We start from the raw sequence: 20,599 nt of genomic DNA, 5'->3' as shown, positions 1-20,599 counted from the left end.
GGAATGCTGCACTCATGTAAAATACTTTCAGTTTCATACAGTTCACTGGAGAGTGGCTTTTCCCTGGAAACCTTTAGAAGCTGTGCAGCTTCAAACGACTATTGATGAACCACGAGCACAGGAACTGCTGTTAATCCAAGAAACTAGTGCAAGTGTATTGACACAACTGCAAGATAACCTATTGCCTAAGCAGCTTTGCTACTAGCAAATCACCTGAAATTGGTGTCAATAAAACCTTTTTTCCACACCAGCATATCTCATTTTCCATCAGTACCATATCATTAACCTGGGGAAAGAACAAACCCAGGAACACTGCACTAGGGATGTTTCAGAAATGTTTACTAATACAGTATTTCCTGTGTGACCCTGTGCCTGCAAACACAGGGCTTGCTAGTGTGAGTACAGGTTTAAGATTTATAAGGTACCTACTAAACTAAAAAAAACCCCTTGTTGTGATTTAAGACTAACATTGCAGACTCTGAATGTCAAAAAAAGAAGATGCATCACCTAAGATGACAAATAAATCTGTTTCTCTCTGTAGATCATAGATAATCAGAATTCAAATGCTCACTAGAGTTCAGACTGAGCCCTGTTTGTCCTGCACCACATGCCAATTCAATTCCAGGGAAAGCAGCAGAAAATCCCCGTGAATCTCCTGGAAAAGACGCCATCCTTCTGACACTACCCTATACCTGACAGATACTGGAGACAGTTTTGCCTTTTTCTTGGCAATGCACCAAGAAACAGAGGTGAGAATGCAGAAGCAGTGCTGTAAGAAAATCAGGTGGCAAGTTCTGACTCATCCTAAAACCATCACCACTAAGGATATCACGAATGTGACAGATACAGGAATGAACACCAGAAGTAGGGCTTCTGTGGAGATGCACTGCCCCTGTTTTGACTATTCATTTTGTAAGCAGTCTCAGTATTTATCTGTTTGATCACTAACTACTGTGGCAGTGGTTCAAACCCATGTTACTGTCTACTACTAGCTAGTATAAAGATATACTTACCATACCACTTTACAGGGTGAGCTTTTTAAAGCTTAAATAATTTTCAAATGTGGTAAGCAGACCATTTCAGAAGATTAAGAAGCACTTTCTCATCTGAATTGTGGGGGATGGCTGGACATCTTACGGTAACATCAGGAATAAGACTACACCTTTATTTTGCTGTAAGGTTGGCTCGCGTTGGTGTGTGACAATTAGAAGAAACACTAACAACACGTCAGCTCATTTCAGCTATCAGATCAAACATGGAACATACTCATGAAACAGCAGAAACATTCACAAACTGGCTGAACTTCCACACACACATACACACTAACACACATAGCTATTTCAAACAAAAAAAACAAATCTCAAGCACCAAGAACATTTCAAAGTATTAAACCTGTAACAAAAGAAACTCAGGGCTGGTTAAGGTGCACACAGCTACGTTTTCAAAGTCAAACTTGTGAAGCCAGATGGAGTAGAGAGGTGGTCTTAACTGTGAGATTAAGACAACAGCAGTGTAATGCTGGTTTTGACTTAGATTTCCCATTATCAGATCAGAGATTAGTTAAAGCCTTAATTTAACAGCTCTGATTCTGGAAAGAGGTCCCATTTAGCAGGATGACTGCAGTTTGAACCCTCGTAGCTGTTGCACCTAAACCATTTGAGAAGCCCACCTGTAAATAAACAAGGTTGAAAAAAAAACCAAAACCCCACAGAATTCGCATGTGTGGCCTTTAAAGTAACAAAACCAACTCAAGTCCAAACTTAAAAAGAATTTGACATGCTGGTGGAAGAAAAGAAGGAATTAAAAAAAAATAAAGTTAGTGAATTAAAAAAAATAAATTGTAGCACCAATCTGTGCCAACACGGACATCTGGCAATCTGTGGAATTCTAATTACCTCTTTACGCCATAGGCCATATTAAGCAAATTGTCCAGCCTGAAAAGAGAAGGAGGGTCTTTGGGTTAATGTCTCACAGATGGCAAGAGCACTCAATGGAACTATTATTAATAGTGTTCCATTTTCAAAGAAGAAACGTTCAACAAGTTTCCCACACATCTAAGGAGCCCAACAACTCCCTGCCTGCTGCTTTGTTAAGGCTGAGGTTGTGCTTAAATTTCCACCACAGCACTTAGTCATTTCTAACTTGCCTGCAGTCTTAGAGAAAATGTTCACTTCCAGGGTCTGGTTTTTAAAGAAATCCACTTGTGATTTGTTGTCTTTAGACAACACTATTATGAAGCTTTGTAAATAATAAACTGTTTACCTTATACTTACAGTTAACTTAGAAATAAAATGTTACAGCCCAAAATTGCTCAAACTGGGAAAACACCTGATTCTAACTGCTTTAGTTCTCCCTAATATACATTCTCCCTATTGTATTACATAAATTTAGTATTAATGCTCCCCAATATGTCAGTCATCTGCTCTCCATGGGAGCACACTGAAGTCCTTCTGCTACCCATGGAATCATTCACTGCCTACCTCAATGGACACAGCTGTGTGCCAAAGACAAAAACAAGTGTAAAATTAATCCATCCAATGACTTTTATGATCTTTAACTCATTAGCACTTTTCATCACTGAAAAGCAAAAATTACTTCTGAGTAATTCTCTAAAGCCAAGATACAGCTCAGTTACTTGAATATGTCCAAGGTTGTTTTTTTTAAGGCAGGATTTTTTGCTTGAAAGCTAGGTTGCCTGAAAATCTTCAAGTATAGAAGTAATGAGAACATGATGCATTGCTAACTCTGACTTAAGATGAAAATAGCATTTTCGGAATGCAAAGCATAAAACATCCCTGAAAGTATCTGAAGAATCACACGAAAGACTAATAAAAGGTGTCTTATATACTAAGTGCAGATATCTTAGGCTAATAAATTTAATGATACTGCTACTGACTGGAACAGACTCAGCTTTCTTCCTGCTACCCATCCACTGTCATTAACATCAAAGTCTAAGCTGCCTCAAAACTGTAATAATACAGCAGAAATAAAAGCATTACGAGAAACCAAAAGAGAACAGGATGGTCATTGCTCATTTGATTATCAGTGCAACTCTATTCTGTCCTCCCTTTTGCTCTAAGACTTCATGAGATCTGATTGTACAGTACTTTGGCTGTTTTAGTAAATACAACATGACTACTGCTGTCAGCAGATTTTCCTCTTCATTCTCCAGGAAAGAATATTTAATTTTACAAAGAAAATCAGGTCAGCCCACACAACTAAAGCAGATTCTCCTGTGCAGCACCTGCCCCACATTGTCGTCGCTGGTGGAATTTCACTTCTTTTCCAGGTAATTACCTGAATCTCTGGGCCTGGTGGTGAAGTGGTCCAGGGTAGCGTCTGTTGGGAGACTGATACAGCTGTGAAAGGAGTGCCTGGCTTGTTTTCTGGCTGGGGTTATTGGCAAACTTCACAGTAATTGGTTCTGTAGCACCACTAGGCTTCTGGCCATTTAGTCCCTTTATGGCTTCTTCTGCCTCTATTCTCTTATCAAAACGGATAAATCCCACACCTCGAGAAACCCCTGGGAAGTAAAAACATGTGAGTTGATGAATATTTGTAGGAACAGCCTCATCTATCTCACAAAAAAAAAAAGCCCCAAACGTTTCATTTCGACTTTACTGAACACGCAGCCTGCAAATCAAGTGCTATAAAAAAAATCCTTCCCCTGTTTCATTACCCAAAATCAGTCCCTACCATATCTTTAAAAATTTGAAGTAGACAACATTCTGCGTGTTGAAATCCCTCATCACTGAGGCAGCAGTTATGCCTCCAAACAGTTGCACTGAAAGAACCAGGCACTGCATTTAACACTAAAGGCCACATCGTTTTAAAGACTCCACTGCCTGTCAGCATTCACAAGTTAGCCATTTCCAGAAAAAAAACAACATGCAGGTATCAAAAGTTTTCTTTTAACCTGTGACTTGATCAACCAGAATCCGTGAGGTGATGATGCGCCCATATTGTGAAAATAACTGCTCTAATTCTTTCTGGGTCATGGTTTTTGGAAGGCCGCTGACATACAAGTTGGCATCTCTGATCGATGCTGAACTTGGACGGGCATACGACACCTATGGATGGAAGAACAAAGGTATGTTAGAAAGCCAGAGCCACCCTTGGCATTTTCAACGTATTTTCTGGTGTGTGTTTATTTTTTCCACAAGCAACAACCCTGGAGTTCAGACACTATTGGCTCTGCAAAACCAAAGCCAGGAAAGGCTGGAAGAACAAAGAAAAAGCCAAAGAGACCTTAAAAACAAACACAAGGGTTCTTTTAAGTGCAGAGATAAAATAACTATTGTTCAGAGGTAGATTAACATGGAACTTCCTACGCACAGCTCTGTGAATTTGCCCCTATGGCTTGTGGGTGTATGGATGGATGATTTACTGTATCCAACATGTAATAATCTTAGCACATATGTAGCACGTTGAACTTCCAGTACGTTATATTCCCCCTCCCCTCCAAGTGCCTGAAACAGATCAGGTTATTTGCAGAATGATCTTTTGTGCTATCTCGCTTTGTTTTCATCCCGAGCTGGCAAGATCTTTTCTGGATGATCAGTAAAGTACTGGTGAAATTAGACTAAATGAACATCTGCTCGGGGAACTGGATACTGACACTCAGTCGTATCTGCAATTTATCACAAGAAGTTCTCTTGTACTCTAAGCCCAGAATCAGACCATAAAATATTACGACCAAGCAAACAAAAAAATCTAGCTGAGGCACTGCATGTTTGCTGTTGGAAAGTTATTAAATCAAGTCTCTCAGCTCCTCTTCTACCTATGAATCAGACTTGTAATTATAATATGTGCATAAAAAGCTTTCTGCACTTCAAAAATAACATACATTTAGAATACACATTTAACATAATAAAAATACTTCCTGGATAAAGTCTAATGTCTAAAGTCTATCTGAAATAGCACTAGGTCCAAACCTGAATATTTTGCACTTCATCCTGATTTATTTAAACATAAACAGATCAGTACCTTTCTACATTATGTCTTCAACTGTCTTGGAAGGAAGGGGGGGGTCCCATCATGAATACAATGCTCTCAGCAATTGTCTTTCCCTTCTCTCAAGCTTTAGCCCAAACAAAAATGATGTCAAATGGATGTCTCTATGTGTTTTGTGTGTCAAAGAGTTGTCTTTATGTGCTCCACATCTAAAAATAGATGTTGACTCAACACAGAAAATGATGTGAATGACTAATATTTGCTTCCACAATCTTCTCTGCATAATACCAGACAAACTCTACAGATTCTAGATTTTGGGGGTTTTGGCAACTTCTTTGTAACTTACATGTTTGTACATAACCTTTTAAATCTAACATTTGCAGAGAAGGCTGGAGAGGAGGTGGAAAAATTTAGGGAAAGAAATGTGAAAAAGAGGTTAGATAAAACATTTGCATCAACCCAGGCAAGCTCAGGCACAGCACAAAGCCACAAGCAGATGTAAGAGGAGAGAAACCTTCAGGTCCTGAGATCAGTGCTGAAAGGGAGAAATACAATGGGGTGGAAACTATTCTGTGCCTCAGCACTTTAGGATCTCCTGATGAGGTGCAGCATTTAAGGCACTTAATCCCTGGTCCCAAACAGCCCTCTGATGCTCCAGGACCAGAACACCCACAGCACTGCTTGGCTTTTTAAGGCCAAGCCAGGTGCTTGGGGAAAGCAGGGATAGCTACACTGTGCTTCCACCTACAGAGACCAGGCCAAAACTCACAGATTTAGCTTGTGTTTGGTTTGCTTATTTCTTACTGACTGCTCCTCATCCATACCCAGTGCCAGGGCACTGGGAAAAGCAGACTCTTTGCACACTCAGATGCCTTACCTTGAGGAAGTATTACTGTGAGGGTTCAGACACTTACAGGTTAACCTACTTTAGGAATAACAGTTTAAAAAACACTTGAGAGCCTCTCTGGAGTGGGGGTAGGGATCTTACCTATTCCTCAAAACAGAGCTGCAAAATTTCAATTCCTGGGAAAACAGCCAGGGGTTTCCTTTGGGTTTTCTCACTCTGGCACATTCATTAACCAAATGCCACATTACAGGGAAGATGAAAAGCACTGGGATATGCAAAAAAGCATACTTCCTGGAGCACTGAGTACCTGACATTTTATGTATCTACTTCTACACACAGAAAATGCTCTGCTCTTGCGGGCCATGCAGACATGCAGGGGAAGGAGAGACTGCACACACCCACAAATCCATCTCCTCCCAGCACATGTGACTGCTGTCACACCTATCACTGCTTGGGCCTCAACTCTATTTCCTCCTGCAATCCAACATTCAGGTTGCAGGGGAGCCTGGGCCAGAGAAAGAAGCTACCAAAAGCAAGTCAGCTGGCCTTAATATCAAGGAGAAAAAGGTTGCAAGTTGGACTCAAGGCTGGTCATGTTGATTATTTATCTGCTTTTCAATCTTCTTCATCTTCCCTTTCAGGTCAGCCAATCAGTTAGACCATGCCAGTCTGCTTTCAAGCTATTATTCACTGAGTTCTGAAACAAGATGTCTTCTTGTGTATCGGCCACTGAAGGAAGAAAATGCCCACCCTGACCCTTCAGCAGACCAGAAGCTCCTTGTGCTGCTTAAGTTAAAGTGGGAGCCAAAACCAGCTCCCATTTTATCACGGGAAACTGCAAAGCACTGGCTGAGGATGCTGCAAGAAATCTTAATCTTCACACTTCAGAATTATTTTTTTGCTCACGGCAGCGTTAGCATCCTGTAATGAAATAGGGTGTTGAAAAAGAAAAGAATATGGAAATCCCAGCCATCACAAATAAATGAACTGGAGCACACCAAGGTACTGTTTGACCCAGGCACATTCTCAGCAAATGTCTGTCCATTTGTATGATGGTTGGAAATCAAATGATGGTGGTTCCATTTCAGTACACAAGACAGTCAGGAGTTCTTCAGTCACATTTGCAAGGAAGCTAAAATATTGTACAATTCATTTTATGGCTTGCTGGCCTCAGATGTGAGTTTCTATAAATACGCATATACACTGTGAAAAACATTTGCTAGGATATTTCTCATCTGACTCTGAGCCTATGTAAGGGCCTCTCTAAGTCTAAAGAGCCTCTCAAGTGTCTGCACCCCTGTCTCCAAGCACAAGGCAGAGTCTTAAGGTCCAGCATTTTGTATCATCCACAGAAATGCACATTTTAGTTCAGGAGTGCAGAAAATAACTCCAAGTTGAAGTAATTATCTTCCCTATCGATTTCTTACCAATTTTCACCACACAGAAAACTTGCTGAAAATTTTCTGACCTCAAGACTCCTTCAGAACATAAATTGAAGCAGTCTGGTCTTTCCAAGCCAGAGCCCTCAGCAAAGGCACCCAGAGGCATGAACGCATCCCATTTGTCTTTTAGAGAAATGAGGTGCTGGACATGGAACAGCAATCACTTAACCACTTCACTGCTGCTCCTCCTAAGAGATGCCTTCAGCTCATACACTAAACCTGGACTTCTCAAACATTAAGTCCATTTCTAGAAGCCTCCTTGCAAAATTATTTTTTTTGTGGAGTCAGAATTATCTCTCAACTCCCAGGTGCTCCAAAGAGGAACAGCATCGTCCTTCCCCAGAATTGTGCTCTGCCAGCAGAGCCACCCTGTCCTGGTCAAAACTTCTGCTGACAAGCCATCTAGCAACTTATGTCTTTCAATAATAAAACTTCTCTAAGGAGATGATATCTTGCTCTGTGTCTAGTGTTACTCACCAAGGGAAAGCAAGACTAGTCAGAAGCCTTTAATTGGAGAGTTAAGTCAGAGCCTTTAATTGGGCAGCACAGGCACCCAGAGGCCAAACAACCCCACCTATGGCACCTACAATTCTTGGGGCATCTCTCCAGGGAGGAGTAGGTAAGGTGCTGTCAGTGTTAACTAACTCCCTGAGTAGCTTTTAGAAGTCTGTAGCACTCAAAAATACTGAACTACTTAGTGATCTTAATTCTAAAAGATTTTGCTTTGTCTGTCCACATGACACTGACAGGTAGTATTTCCTACATGACTTTTGGGGTGAGTCACTTCAGATTTTTCTGCTCAAGGTCCAAACATGTAAAATGGTGACAACCCTTCGTTCACTTGCTGCCTCTTATGCCACTGGTACAAAATGCAAGTGCTTTAGCATGATCACTCAAAGAGCTTCCACGTGTAAATAAGCACAATCTCCCTTGTTTCGTAGACACAAAACCAGAGAATTAAAATCTGCTTAACACCAGAGGATGGGCTACAGCTAGAAGAAACCTTTCACCACAGCCAATTCCAGGCCCTCATCCATGCCTGAATTTTTTTTGCAAGACCACAGGTTCAAGAAACCCCCCAGTGAAAGCAACATGCTTAATTTGAAAATCACATCCTAAAGCCCCCTGGTCCAGAGGCTGAACACTAAGATCTGGAATATTTTTACACCTACTGCCTGCACTGCTCTGTCCTTTCTCTTCTCCAAGCCCCTGGCTGGGGGATGGTGGGGAATGACAATGCACTTCACTGTTCAGCAATTCAGTGCCATTTCACTAGGGTTAATTATGATTGCATGTAAGATACTGTGGTCTCTCCCATCATTTCAGGAAAGACATTCATAGATAATAACCTAGAAGCACCCTGGCTGCATCAAGAACAGGGCAAAGAAATAATTGCTCCAGCTCTGCAGAATGAAAAGGATTCATTGCCAAAAATGAAGTTAAAGAGAAATCTCAATTAAGGGAAGGTGCACAAAACTAACAGGTTTTCTGAAGGCAGCAGAGCCAAATCTGAACCTTATACTGAAGCAGCACTGAAAGGCCCTTCAAGCTGCAGCATCGCTAGAGACACAATGGATGAGGATCTGTGACAAAGTCTGAAAGGTTACAGAGAGGTTCCTAGAGAATAAAACTGAAGTAAACTTAGTTGAGGCTTTCCAGATCTGTGGTGTCTTTAAAATTTTTTGTGCAAGACTTTGTTCTGGGGTGCAGCAGTCACAGCAAGTGACCCCTCTTTAAGACTAACTCTGAAAAACCACAAAGCAGAAGAAGCAATTACCTTAATTTTCAAAGGAACTGTACAACAACCAGAACCCAAACATGCAGTCTGCAAAGCCTGTAATGCAGATTTTCATAGAAAGGAAGGAGTACATGCTCCTTCAGATCTCTATCCAGCTTTGCTGGAGCTTGGGGGAGACTCAGCAGTGAGCGGGCAGAGGACGCGGGTGCAGCACACGCTGCCTCCTGGGGCCCAACACAACTGCACACTTGGGGGGGACCTTAAAAACACAATCCCCCCTGCACCAGAGTCAAACATGCTCAGATCTTCCTGGTATCTTCCAGCCCTCAGACCATCTGGTCTCCTTTCCCTCACAAAACACCTAAGCTTTGTGCTCTTTAGCCAGCTCCCCCACAAACCAGGGTATCCCCAGATTGCTCCATACACCCTCCCCATATAGTGTCCCATTTCTTCACTGGGATAAGGTGGTGGCTGGCCAGCTTGGATAAGGTGGTGGCCTTTGGAAAGGCTATGGGAGAACACAAATGGAACACACACAGATCTCAAAGCACAGCCCCAGGGGGACCCAGCACCAGAGCTCTGCTATCATAACTATCAGAAAGACAGTGATTTCTGGTTGCAGCTCAAATTGTTGGGTTTAATCCCTGCTCTTGCCCTATCCCTCCTGAGTGGTTTCAGACAGGGCACAGAGGCTGCAGATCTCCTCCCCATCACTTGCTGCTGCAGCTTTTCTTCTCCTCCTTTGCCTGGTGCTTCCTCCACCCCCAAGCACGACTCACAGGCAATCTTTGTGACAAATGACTTTGTAGGATGGAGAAGTCTGAGGTTGCTGTTATTTGGTTACCCTACAGTGACAGGAGGGTTTGTAGTTCTGCAGACAATTACAAGAATTAACATGGACAGATTGAGAGCCTGAGCTTTGTAGAAATATCTGGCATTTTGAAAAATGCCAGAGGAAACAAGATAAACAGCAAGATTCTTTGAGCACTGATGTTACTACTACTTTGTTTCCAGAAAAAACAGAAATACTTTCTCCCACAGCCCTATTCACTGTATTTTAAAATAGGGCCATCCAGTCCTCCTGACCAAAAGAGGAGAGTGCAACAGAAAAGAGCATTTTGATAAAACAACAGGAAGTGTTAAAATAACAGCTAAATTCCAGGTTATTTATTAATTTAACTTCAATAGTTAAGAGAATGCCTCTGAACACAGAGGAATGATCCTATCTGTTTGGTATTTCATCATCTGATAGATTTGATGGATTTAAAAACTGGACAGCATCAAGGGCTCAGAAAACCCAGATTCCTTCTCCCCTCACTGGAGATTCCTCCCTTGCTCCAGCAGTGTCACAGCATGTGACCTGCTCCTGCCAGGGAAGGAAGAAACAAACCTATTTCTCAGGCAATAGAGAAAAGGAAGGAGAGGGGGACATAAGACAGCACTTCAGGGGGTCATTGGCTTGTTTTAGATTTCAAACTTCCTTACAGAACTCTGTTCTGCCCTTGTTCCATCGTCCCCCAACACGAAGCCAGGTCACCTGAATCTCCATGTAAATTTTAAAGTGCTTCTTTCACATCCTTCCAGGCACTGTCCTTTTTTCAGGGCAAAGCAGCACAGTTTAAACAATCTGTACGCTATGCATCACACATCTTATTTTCCTTCTGGTATTTGATGCAACTGAATTGCCAGGCAATCTTCAACAGCAGCACTGACCTTTCATATGCTTTTATGGATGGGCAAATTTAATTTCTAAAAATAGATTCAATTTCTGGAATATATATTTCTTCCAACACACTATCTTCCCTCATTCTAAGCTGTTTTGTAGAATTATGTCAAGCTTTAGCTGTGAAAATAAAGTGAAGCCTTTCTCCCTCACAAGATGATGCTACAAAATGGTGCAAACAAAATATGCACCATGATCAGCTGAGGAGGAACAAAACCATGTATAACCTATTACCAAACACATAACACTTCTTTCAGTGCTTTTCCCAAACAGATATTCTGTAAATAGTCACCTCTCGACTTTGACTTGAAAGGGCAACATTGACTTAAATAAAATGCACATAAATATTTCAGCTGCTACAGTGAAGAGGGATTATTTATTGTAACAATGAAATAATAAAAAGAACATTTCTTCAGTTATTTTAGTCTGCACATCTGAGAGCAGGCTGTGCCTGCCTGTTTTGCTGATCCTGCTATAAAAGCAGTTCCTCCTGTGACTGCCTGGCTGTTTTGCAAGGCATCAGAAGACAGAGAACATTAAGCCGCCACAAAAATGTAACAGAAGTGAAAAGGGCATGATTTGGGGACACATACCAAATGAACTTTTTCTCCCCCAACAGAAATTAAGCCCTTTGGGGTCAAAAAAATGAGTGCAAACATGACCCCCCCCGAACCAGCTCACGCTCAGACTAGGAGCAGGGACAGAAGAGCCCACGACTGTGTGTGCAAGGAGATGGGATGCAGCCAGCAGGACCAAGGTGACCTTGGCAAGCAGAAGCAATGTGCCCCTGCAAAAGGGCTTTCACAGGTTATTCATTTCAACTTTCTATCAGAACAGCTTCCAAACAAAAGGCAGCCAGGGAAATGCTACCTGCAGGGCTGCAGCTACCCCAGAGGCCAAGGTTCAGCCTATCCATCAACAGAACATTACAGATTCATTCTGGGGCATGAAATACAACCACACTCATACAGAAAACAGAAAAAAGTGAAGCTTAGAACTTCTCTAGCTCAATGTTTTCCTATGATTTCATTAAGTATTTTTTAGCCTACAAAACTGTGTGCCATCTAATCCCTTTCTACATGTTCTTTTGAGACAGGCTTTTTCAAAGCACGGAAAGTGCATTTTTAATAACTGCAAAGGGCACCTACCTAAAGTAATCAGCTCTGATAATTAAATATAGTAATTCCATGACTTAAAGATTTCAACCTTATAACAAATCACAGTGAGATGCTAGAAAGGGGTGAGTGGGGACAAGAGGTAAGCTGGGAGCCTTCAGCAAGCACCGAGCACCTGTTCTCACAGCTTTGCAACCCTTTGGAAACCAGGGACATCTCCGGCAACACGGGCGCTGCCGGAGCCGCGTGCACAATTCATGGCTCCGCCAGCGGGAACACTGAGAAACCTCCAACCCCATCACACAGCATCAGGGAAGCAGACCGCATTTATTGAGGTTTCTAAGAGCAAAACCATGGCTAAAACCACACAAAAACCCCAAGGGGGTGAGAATCACATGCAATTCTGCAATTATAAACTGGGTTGTAAACTGCCCATTAGATGTCCATGTGTCCAAAGCTCAGCTACTTGAACAGCAGGCTTCCTTGGGTTGGTTTCAGGCTAGTGCATGAACACTTTCTTCAGAACAATTTTATTTTTTAAAAAGCCTACACACATCTTCATAATCACTGAAGAAATTATGCAGCTCCCATGCACGTAGGTTAGGTCAATCTCTGCTTATTATTAAATTTTAGCAGCTTTCGGGAGCCCAACAAAATGTCATATATTCTATAAAGCTCTACTAGCTATTAATAAGCATGTAAAATCCAAACCTAACAAACCACTTGCATTCATAAAATTAATACTAAAATAAAAAGAAAAACTGAAGAAAAACATCCCACAAAGGCTTTTCAACATGGGAACTTCCCAGATAACAAAAAACTTACTACACATTATTGAAAGGAAGGCATAATGGTTTAATTTTGCATGTGAGAGAAATGTAAAGTAACAATTGTGGGGGGTTGAAGCTTTTGGAGGCCTTCTTGTAGACCATTTCCTGGAACCTTGGAATATTAGGAATACAATAATACTGCTCTGGCTCCCAAAAAACAGAGGCAACTTAACACAGGTTCTTAAGATAAGAAATGTAGCACATTTGCTAACACTGAACAATGTTCAAAATGCAAGAAGTGTGGCATTAAAAACTGATTTAGATTTTTAAGTTCTACTGAGTTTTTAATAAAACTCAAGATAGGGTACTACTAAAATATTTTTCCTGATAATGTGCCTTTAAAAGCAATTTGGAGAACAACTTGTGAAACTGCTGAGTCCAAGCACATATTTCCACCTGCAGCTGCAGATAAGAGGGTAGATTTTCCTGCTTTGCCTTACATATTCCTGTAATTTTTTCTATTTAACTCCACAAAACCAAGCTGTAAGCTTTTTGATGTCTGGCCCACATACATATCTATGTGATGTAACCTGGTAGGTCTAAGAGAGAAGGCTACTTTGAAACCTCCATGCAATCCATGCGGCTACTCCACCCTGTTCATAACCCCTCAGCTCAGAACTGCTGCTCTTCACTAATCCTGCATGAAACAACCCTTAGAGATGCACAGGAATCCAAGAAATATTTTTACTTTAGGAAACACCAGTTGGTTAAAAAACTTGCAGTGAGAAAGGGTAAGTATAACTGAAGAAATAACCATACAGCAGCTTTTTTGCAAAATACAAAATCACCAGCATTTGCATCAGTATTTTCAAGAGAAGAAATTCTCATTTTGTATTCTTTGGTATTTTTTGGCTTTGAAATACAAATAAAGTACAGAAGAAAAATTAAGAAAGTGGTCCAAATCAAAAGCCAGCATTCAAATATGATCAAAGCTGTTCAGATAATTTGAATCAGATCTGCTGTTTGTTCCCCTTCAATTTTTTTGATTCATAGTCCTTAAGCTGTATTTATTTGTCACAATTTGGGATGTGGAAATCTTCTGTAAGCTGTTTCAGAAAAGCTTTATCAACCATGCAGGAAAAAAATGTGACAGTGTAGAAACTTGCTTTTCTTGTGAGACCACTAAAGAAGGCTGTTGAATAACTAATGGTCTATTACAACAATGAAATTAGAAACTTCAGTGGAATCTCTAATCCCTCCAGCTTTTAAAAGCATAAATCAAACTAAGGATTGGAATATTTTTTGTGAATGACATGCTCTAACTTGCAAGAAATTTACTTTCAACACCTGATAATGACATGAGTGTCACAGAAAGCAAGCTTCATGTCAAGGTATTTCCTATTAAAACACAAGAAAATATGTAACTTACAAATTCACCATCATGTACTTCACCTCTGTTTATAGGTAAGAGGATCACTACAGCTGGTTTACTCTACATTTAAGCCTGCAATACTTCAAGGAGCTTCCTGCTACTTCCCCATTTTAACAACAGCAGCAATTTCAGAGAAGAGATATTTCATCTTTTGTGTGTGCTCCCAGCTCTCCAAGGAGGAGCTCATTAGCCAAGTGCCCCTTGTAACAGAGATTAAAATAGTGATGAAATTGCCAGAAACCATTTCAATTACTTTCTCCACTTCCTAAATTGAGCAAATAGTGTTTTGTCTTGTCTTACCTTTATGGTTTTGGTCTGGAGTCTGAGTCCATTTAAAGTGTTAATGGCTTTCTCTGCATCCTTTGGATCAATATAGTTAACGAATCCATACCCTAAACTCTGCCCTGTTGAGACAAGAAACAAAGAAAAAAGGACTCAGTTTTTTTTAAGCACAGGAACCACTTTCAAGAATGGGAACACAGTTTTCTTACACTGTTCATTCCATCCCTTCCTTCCCCTATGTTCTCTAGGCCCTTCTTCACCATTTTATTACTTCATTAATACAGTGGAAGCCAACAGAATTTTGAAATTTCTGCCCTGAATATCCTACTTTAAGAACAAAAAGCAATCCCCCATATCCTGCCTTTCCCAGGAGTTTACTGAAGAGCGTGCGTATGAAGCTTGACAACAGCAGAATTGTGTAATAATTTTGTGCCAAGTTCCTAATAAAGGTAACTGGCTGACCTGCCAGAGCAGTAACGAGGCCACCTCTTAAAAATGATAACACATACACTCATGTAATTTGCTACTGTTTATAAACAAGTTTATAAGCATTTAAAATGCAAAAAATTAAGAAACAGTGTTTAAACACTAACCTTCAAGCAGCTGACTGAGAAACAGACAGCAACCTTTACATCTCATTTTATTGCTCAGTGAGCAGCAGCCAGTAAATAGGAAGAGAAAGGACAGATCAAATTGCAGCAGGGTAAGAGACAGCATTAAAGCTTTCCTCCATGTATTTGAGACGACAGCAGAACCAAAAGAGTACAACAACGGCTGCTGTGCATGGGGTGGCACGAGCCCACTTCAACAGCCAAAATAATTTCAACAGCTTCTGTTTTAGCAGCAAGATCTGTGTTTGGGTTTACAGTAGAAAGAGGAGACCTGGTAATAGCCAGGATAAAGAACAGGGAACTGGAGAGGCTGTGCTGTCAGATACCCACTCAGATCACAGGGACAGGGCTGTGGGTCCTCAAGGATCCCCCACCCATCAGGTGCCTTCTCCCAGTTTCCAAGTACCAATTTTGCAGCATCAGTTCTATCAATGCAACGTGACAGACAGCTGCTTCCAAATCCCTTCCTCCTTGAGCCTCCTACTGAAGTTATTTTGCACATTTGGAAAACAACACTTATTATGTGGGGTTTCTTTTTTTTTTTTGAAGGCACACATACTTGGAAAAACACAGACAAATTTCAAGAAGCAGCAAGCCCGAGCTGGCTGGCAAGTGTTGCTGTGCTTCAGCCACACTCCTGCTCCTACAGCCCTCCTGTGTGTCTGGAGAAAGGGGACTTGCCCCTGGCACTGAGCACAGGGGATCCCAGTGCTCCTGCTCACAGGCAGGGAGAAAAAAAAAGATGTGAAAATCCCTCACAAGAAGGACAGAAGCACTTGGGGAGGATTTTCATCTGTGGGAGCTGCAAGCAGCGACCCAGGTCGTGCTCCCTGGGAGAGGGGAGGTTGGGAAAGCAGCTGCACACCAAGGGCCTGGATGCACCCCGGAGGCACAGCTCCTGCCTCCCGAGCACAAAGCTTTGTTTCTTTGTCTCCTGGACTACAAAAAAGCATCTGTGTGTTTCTCAAAGTCAGACACCACCAAAAATACAGCGTTTGCTGTAACACAAATACAGGGAGTGCTTCTGTCTTACGGGATCAGATCAAAGCACTAGAAGCTGCTAACTATGCAATGAAAAACCTTAAAAATCCATGGAAACATGGCAGTTCATGCCTAAAATGTCCACATGCAGGCATAAGGGTAAAAAATGACTGGGTTAGCCTACAATATATTCAGGGAGCAACTCCATCCCATCAGTTCAACTTCAGAAACAGGGTACAAAAATATATCCAGCTCTTCTGGAGAGAATTAAATCTCACCGAAAAAAGTCTTATCCAAGTTACATGACATTAACCAAGAACAAGCTGAATTCTGACTGAGCATGAAGCCTGAAGCAGAAATACGGCAAAGATACTTTCCATGCCATGCCTTTCTCCTCTTGCCTACCTGAGATGTTTTTTTACAGCTCTGATCTCTGTGCCTCTGAACACACCAAATCCTTAATGTATCCGATTCTAACCAGTGCTGGGCAGAAGGAAGCCATTCTTGAGAAAACTAATCTCTTTTTACAGAGGACAGGAGACAAGGATCAGGGCTTAGATAACTTGTGTTCACATCCCTTCTTTTCCCGTTAACCATTTTTGACCTTCAGAGGTACGTAGGTAGCAAGAGCTGCTGATGCAGGGCCCTGAGATTTATGTCAATCTGTCCAAACACACCCTTCCATGTCCACCCACTGTTATTCTCAAGGCACAATGGACTGACCAACCTCTACAATATGTACAAAGATTTTTAATAATATCTCACAGAACATTCTAATCTCTGTCAATACTTCTGCAAGGAAGAGACCATGAATAAACTCAGACAAGACAAGCTGTATTGTAGGGAAATCATGCCAATACAAGCAAAGAACGACACAAGAATTTCAGACCATTCATTGCTTTCCTTGGGAGCTCTTCAGTAACTTTTACTCCAATTAGAGATATCATCTGATTCTCACTACCAACTGAAAAACATTATCTTCCAAGGTGAAGGATAAGGAAAACCAATATGAACCAAGCTGCCTGCATGCATGACTGCAGAACCTGCTGTAAGAAAAAATAGTGTGAAATTTTGCTTAGAATAACAGGTACACAGACATGTGATTTTCTTTTGTTAATATATTCTCCTGAGCATAACAAAATACACAAAGTTTATAACAGAATTTAAGGCCTGTTACTCAAAAGTATATGGTTGTGATTTCACATCACATTGCTTTATTGGCTGGATTATATACAAAAAAAAAAGCCAGGGTGGGTTTAGTCAGCATTCTGAGCGCTGACTTCTGTTAATTCAAAAAACCTCAACCCTTTTATCTTAAACCCTCAGATCTCACACCCTTGCAGTGTACTGAAACCTGGGTGCAGTTCTTTCAATTAGCAAATTCCTGTTGCTGCTTTATGCCATATGCTCAGCTCTGTACCAGTGAAGGTGAACAGATTAAAATTTTTCAGTTAAAGAGTTTGCCACTGCAGGGGTGTATTTTGTTTGGTTTATTTTGTATTTTCAAACATCCCCCCTAAACACCACTTAATGAAGACAGACACCCCCCCACTTTGTATTTTCAAGCATGTCCCCTAAACAGTAAGATTTAATGAAGACAGACACCCTCCCACCTATCTCCAAGAATTGAAAATACACCCAGAAAAATAAATTGTGAAACACTTTACAACTGCTGGCAGACATCATAAAGTTTTAGCATGCTAAACATTTACAGCTAAGAAACAAAAAAATATATCCAGCTAAAAATATTCTTTTCAAATTACTCTCAAGAGCAAGGCACCTTATGTCAGACAAAACACAGACTCTAGATATGAAGTAACTGAAAATTGTTACTGGTAGAGAAAGAAGAGAAGGATTTGCTTCAAAATACAGTGAGGCAGTATAAAGCAGTATGAACTTCCATGTTTTTTTTTTTTATCATGTACCTCTTACTGCATGTGCTCCAAAAGGGTAACATTTCTTTGGACACAATCTGGCAGCACGAAGCAAGCAGCTGGACCTCTCAGTGGGATCCCACACATGCACTAAAGTTCATTCCCATGCTACACCTCCCAGGAACAGCACCGTAAATAGTAAATATTTTCTGTGATTTGGAATCACATAATTCATCACATGCTGTGATTCAGTAGGGCAGGCAAGAGATATTTCTAGATGATCCTAAACCACCACCTTGATATATCACTATTAGCAGCACTCCTGAATGCTTTCTCTAACTTGGAGCAAGCACAGTGGACCTCATATGATCTGGGAAAGAATAGGTCTAAAGTGATAAATTTTAATCCTGTTACTGCTAAAGGACTCAACAGTCTTAAAAAAATCCCACGGAAAGCCAAGCCCAAGCTAGTAATGTACAGCTTTCATCTTTTAAAAGGCTTCATTTTAGAGCTGAAAATCACCAAGATCATAACAACCATGAGAAAGAAGATGGAAAAACCAATATACCCTGTTTATATTTATCCACACACTCAAAAAACTGGAGCTATGAAAAAGGCAGTGCCAGTTAAAAACCTGTATCTGCCTTCACTTCCTTTGTAAGGCAGTCTGCTCATACCAAATCTGTATTTAAATTAAGAGAAAGCAAAAACAGATAGAAAGCAATGCAAATTAGATAAGAGAAAGCACAAGAAACAAAAAACCCAGAAAAAGTATTTGGCCAGTAAAGGTCAGAATAACTAAAGCTTTTTTTTAGGTTACGGAAAAAAGATCTCATCACTCATGCTGACTCATCAGCAGATAGTAACAGTGCAGAGAACACAGATGTCCTATGTACACCTGAAGAAGCTCTGAAGTATTAACTAGCAACCCACATGCATGTTGAACAGGTGCACCTAAAATTATACATGTTTAAATGACATGATCTGGATTACTTGTACAAAAGAGACTCCAAAAACAGGGGCAAACAGCTCTCTTGTTATTTTCAGTAATTCTTACAGCACTGAACAAATTCCAGGAGCCTGAAAGAATTTTGCACTGAAATTCAACAAGAGAGTACTGATGACACAGGTAATTACAGGTCCATCGGTCTAATTCTGAGCAAGGTAAAATTACAAAATATTCAATACTGGACTGTAATAATAAAGAATTAGAGAGAGGTAAAATAAAATCAATGTAAATCAAATTAGGTCTACAGAAAATAGATTCTGTCAAACTAAACTGACGTCCGTTTTGATGAGATTACAAGTTTGACTTCTGTATTTTAAGACTGTCGATTTAATAGCATTGATATACTTGGTCTTCTATAAAGCACTTGATTTGGTACTGCTTATTGACTAAAACAAAATTAACATGGCACACATTAACTGGATTAAAAAAATAATCAGCCAACAGATCTCTAACTGGGAATTGTGAACAGGAAATCAGCAGAAAGATGTTTTCCTACGGGTCTCTTTAAGGAAACAGATCTTGGCCCTAAACTGTTTATTTCCATTGATGAGTGGAAAAACCCACTTGCTCGCCTGAAGATCAACTGCAGAAAAGACAGGATGAACAGGATAAGAACAAAGAGGACAGAGCCAAGGTGCAAAACAACTTAAACTCCTCAGTAAACTACAAAACCGTACATTTAGAGAGCACAAACCCAAGATAACATCTTAACAAGTCACGCTAACAGTGGCATACTTTCCAAATGGGAAATGAAGGACTCTTATACATGGTGATGGATAATGAAATAAATTTCTAACTTGCAATGCTGCCAAAAGGGTTATATTTTTTTTTTTTCTTGGCATAAAAGCCACATACTTGAAAAGAGAAAGAAAAATAGCTTCTTGTGACCTGGCTGCATGCTTCACTGTCAGTGCTGTGCCCAGCCCTGGAAAACATACTTCAAGAAAGATACCTATACCTTTGGTAATGGTACCATGACAAGAGAGTATGACTGAAAAACTTTCAATTTAAAGATGGGATCAGTCTGTCTACCTGATCAAAAAAGGCTACGTTGAACCTTAACAGTGCGACATTGGTCGTCATCTCAAGTACTAATTAATTATTTAAATAATGTCCATTCAGCAGATAAAACATGGAGTTACATATTCCAAGGCCCATCACTTGATGGTTTAAACAAGAGAAACCAGACTTGAAACAAAGCAAATGGTGCTTTCCTGGCAAAGGCATTTGTTCTATTTCTTTATAATGATGGCAACACATTTTTAACTACCTACCACCATTTTACCGGCTCTTCTGCTGCTAGAAATTCTGAAAGTTTGGATTTTTTCCCCTGAAATTTATGCTTTAAATTGAGCAGGAATTAACCCAGTTAAAGTTTTCATGAGTTAAGTGCTCAATAGTCCCTTCTACTCTGAAGCTCTATAAATACCCTGTTCCTGCAGGTTGTTCCCCACACAGCTCCTACTGCAACCATTTCCACACAGAAGGTAGAAGGAAACTACATTCTCAGAGTTTGACGCCTTCCTATTGCTACAAACTATTCTAAAAGCAACACATAGGAGAACACAACTTTGAGTTGCTCGTCTGTGACTGGGTAAATTAAAGGAGTTCTCTAAACATCCTTTTTTTCCTCTTGAAAATATATAACTATGAAATGCAGAGTCACATTAAAGGATTATGATCCCCACTATAAACACTCATGAAAACAAGCACAGAAAGGAACAGCAACAATGCTAACTGCCTTCCATCGTGGTTTTGTTGTCCCCCACCCAAACGTAAAACCTAATTAAAGCTGCCTCCCTGGCAGCCGTGCCAGGAATGC

The 20,599-nt window shown here is 40.6% G+C and overlaps 1 protein-coding gene across 7 annotated transcripts in view; it reads right to left on the bottom strand.

Moving 5' to 3' along the window:
- ELAVL4 (ELAV like neuron-specific RNA binding protein 4) overlaps window positions 1-20,599 on the bottom strand; it is a 65,695-nt gene that overhangs the window by 4,718 nt on the left and 40,378 nt on the right. For 3 of the 7 annotated variants that reach the window (XM_010004004.1, XM_010004005.1, XM_010004006.1), the window contains 4 exons: window positions 14,321-14,424; window positions 3,917-4,070; window positions 3,298-3,523; window positions 1,896-1,934 (listed from right to left, as the gene is read on the bottom strand). In XM_010004004.1, coding sequence (XP_010002306.1) covers window positions 1,896-1,934; window positions 3,298-3,523; window positions 3,917-4,070; window positions 14,321-14,424 — 523 coding nt within the window. Of the gene's footprint in view, window positions 1-425; window positions 429-1,895; window positions 1,935-3,297; window positions 3,524-3,916; window positions 4,071-14,320; window positions 14,425-20,599 lie in introns of all 7 variants that reach the window. The other 4 variants (XM_010004010.1, XM_010004008.1, XM_010004007.1 and 1 more) reach the window with 3 other exon arrangements.

This window comes from Chaetura pelagica, unplaced genomic scaffold (assembly GCF_000747805.2).
Source record: "Chaetura pelagica isolate M959 unplaced genomic scaffold, ChaPel_1.0 scaffold18, whole genome shotgun sequence".
In the NCBI taxonomy this organism is placed as follows: Eukaryota; Metazoa; Chordata; class Aves; order Apodiformes; family Apodidae; genus Chaetura; species Chaetura pelagica.
The sequence above is the reverse complement of the archived record's forward strand: the minus strand, read 5'-3'. Positions and strand labels throughout refer to the sequence as shown.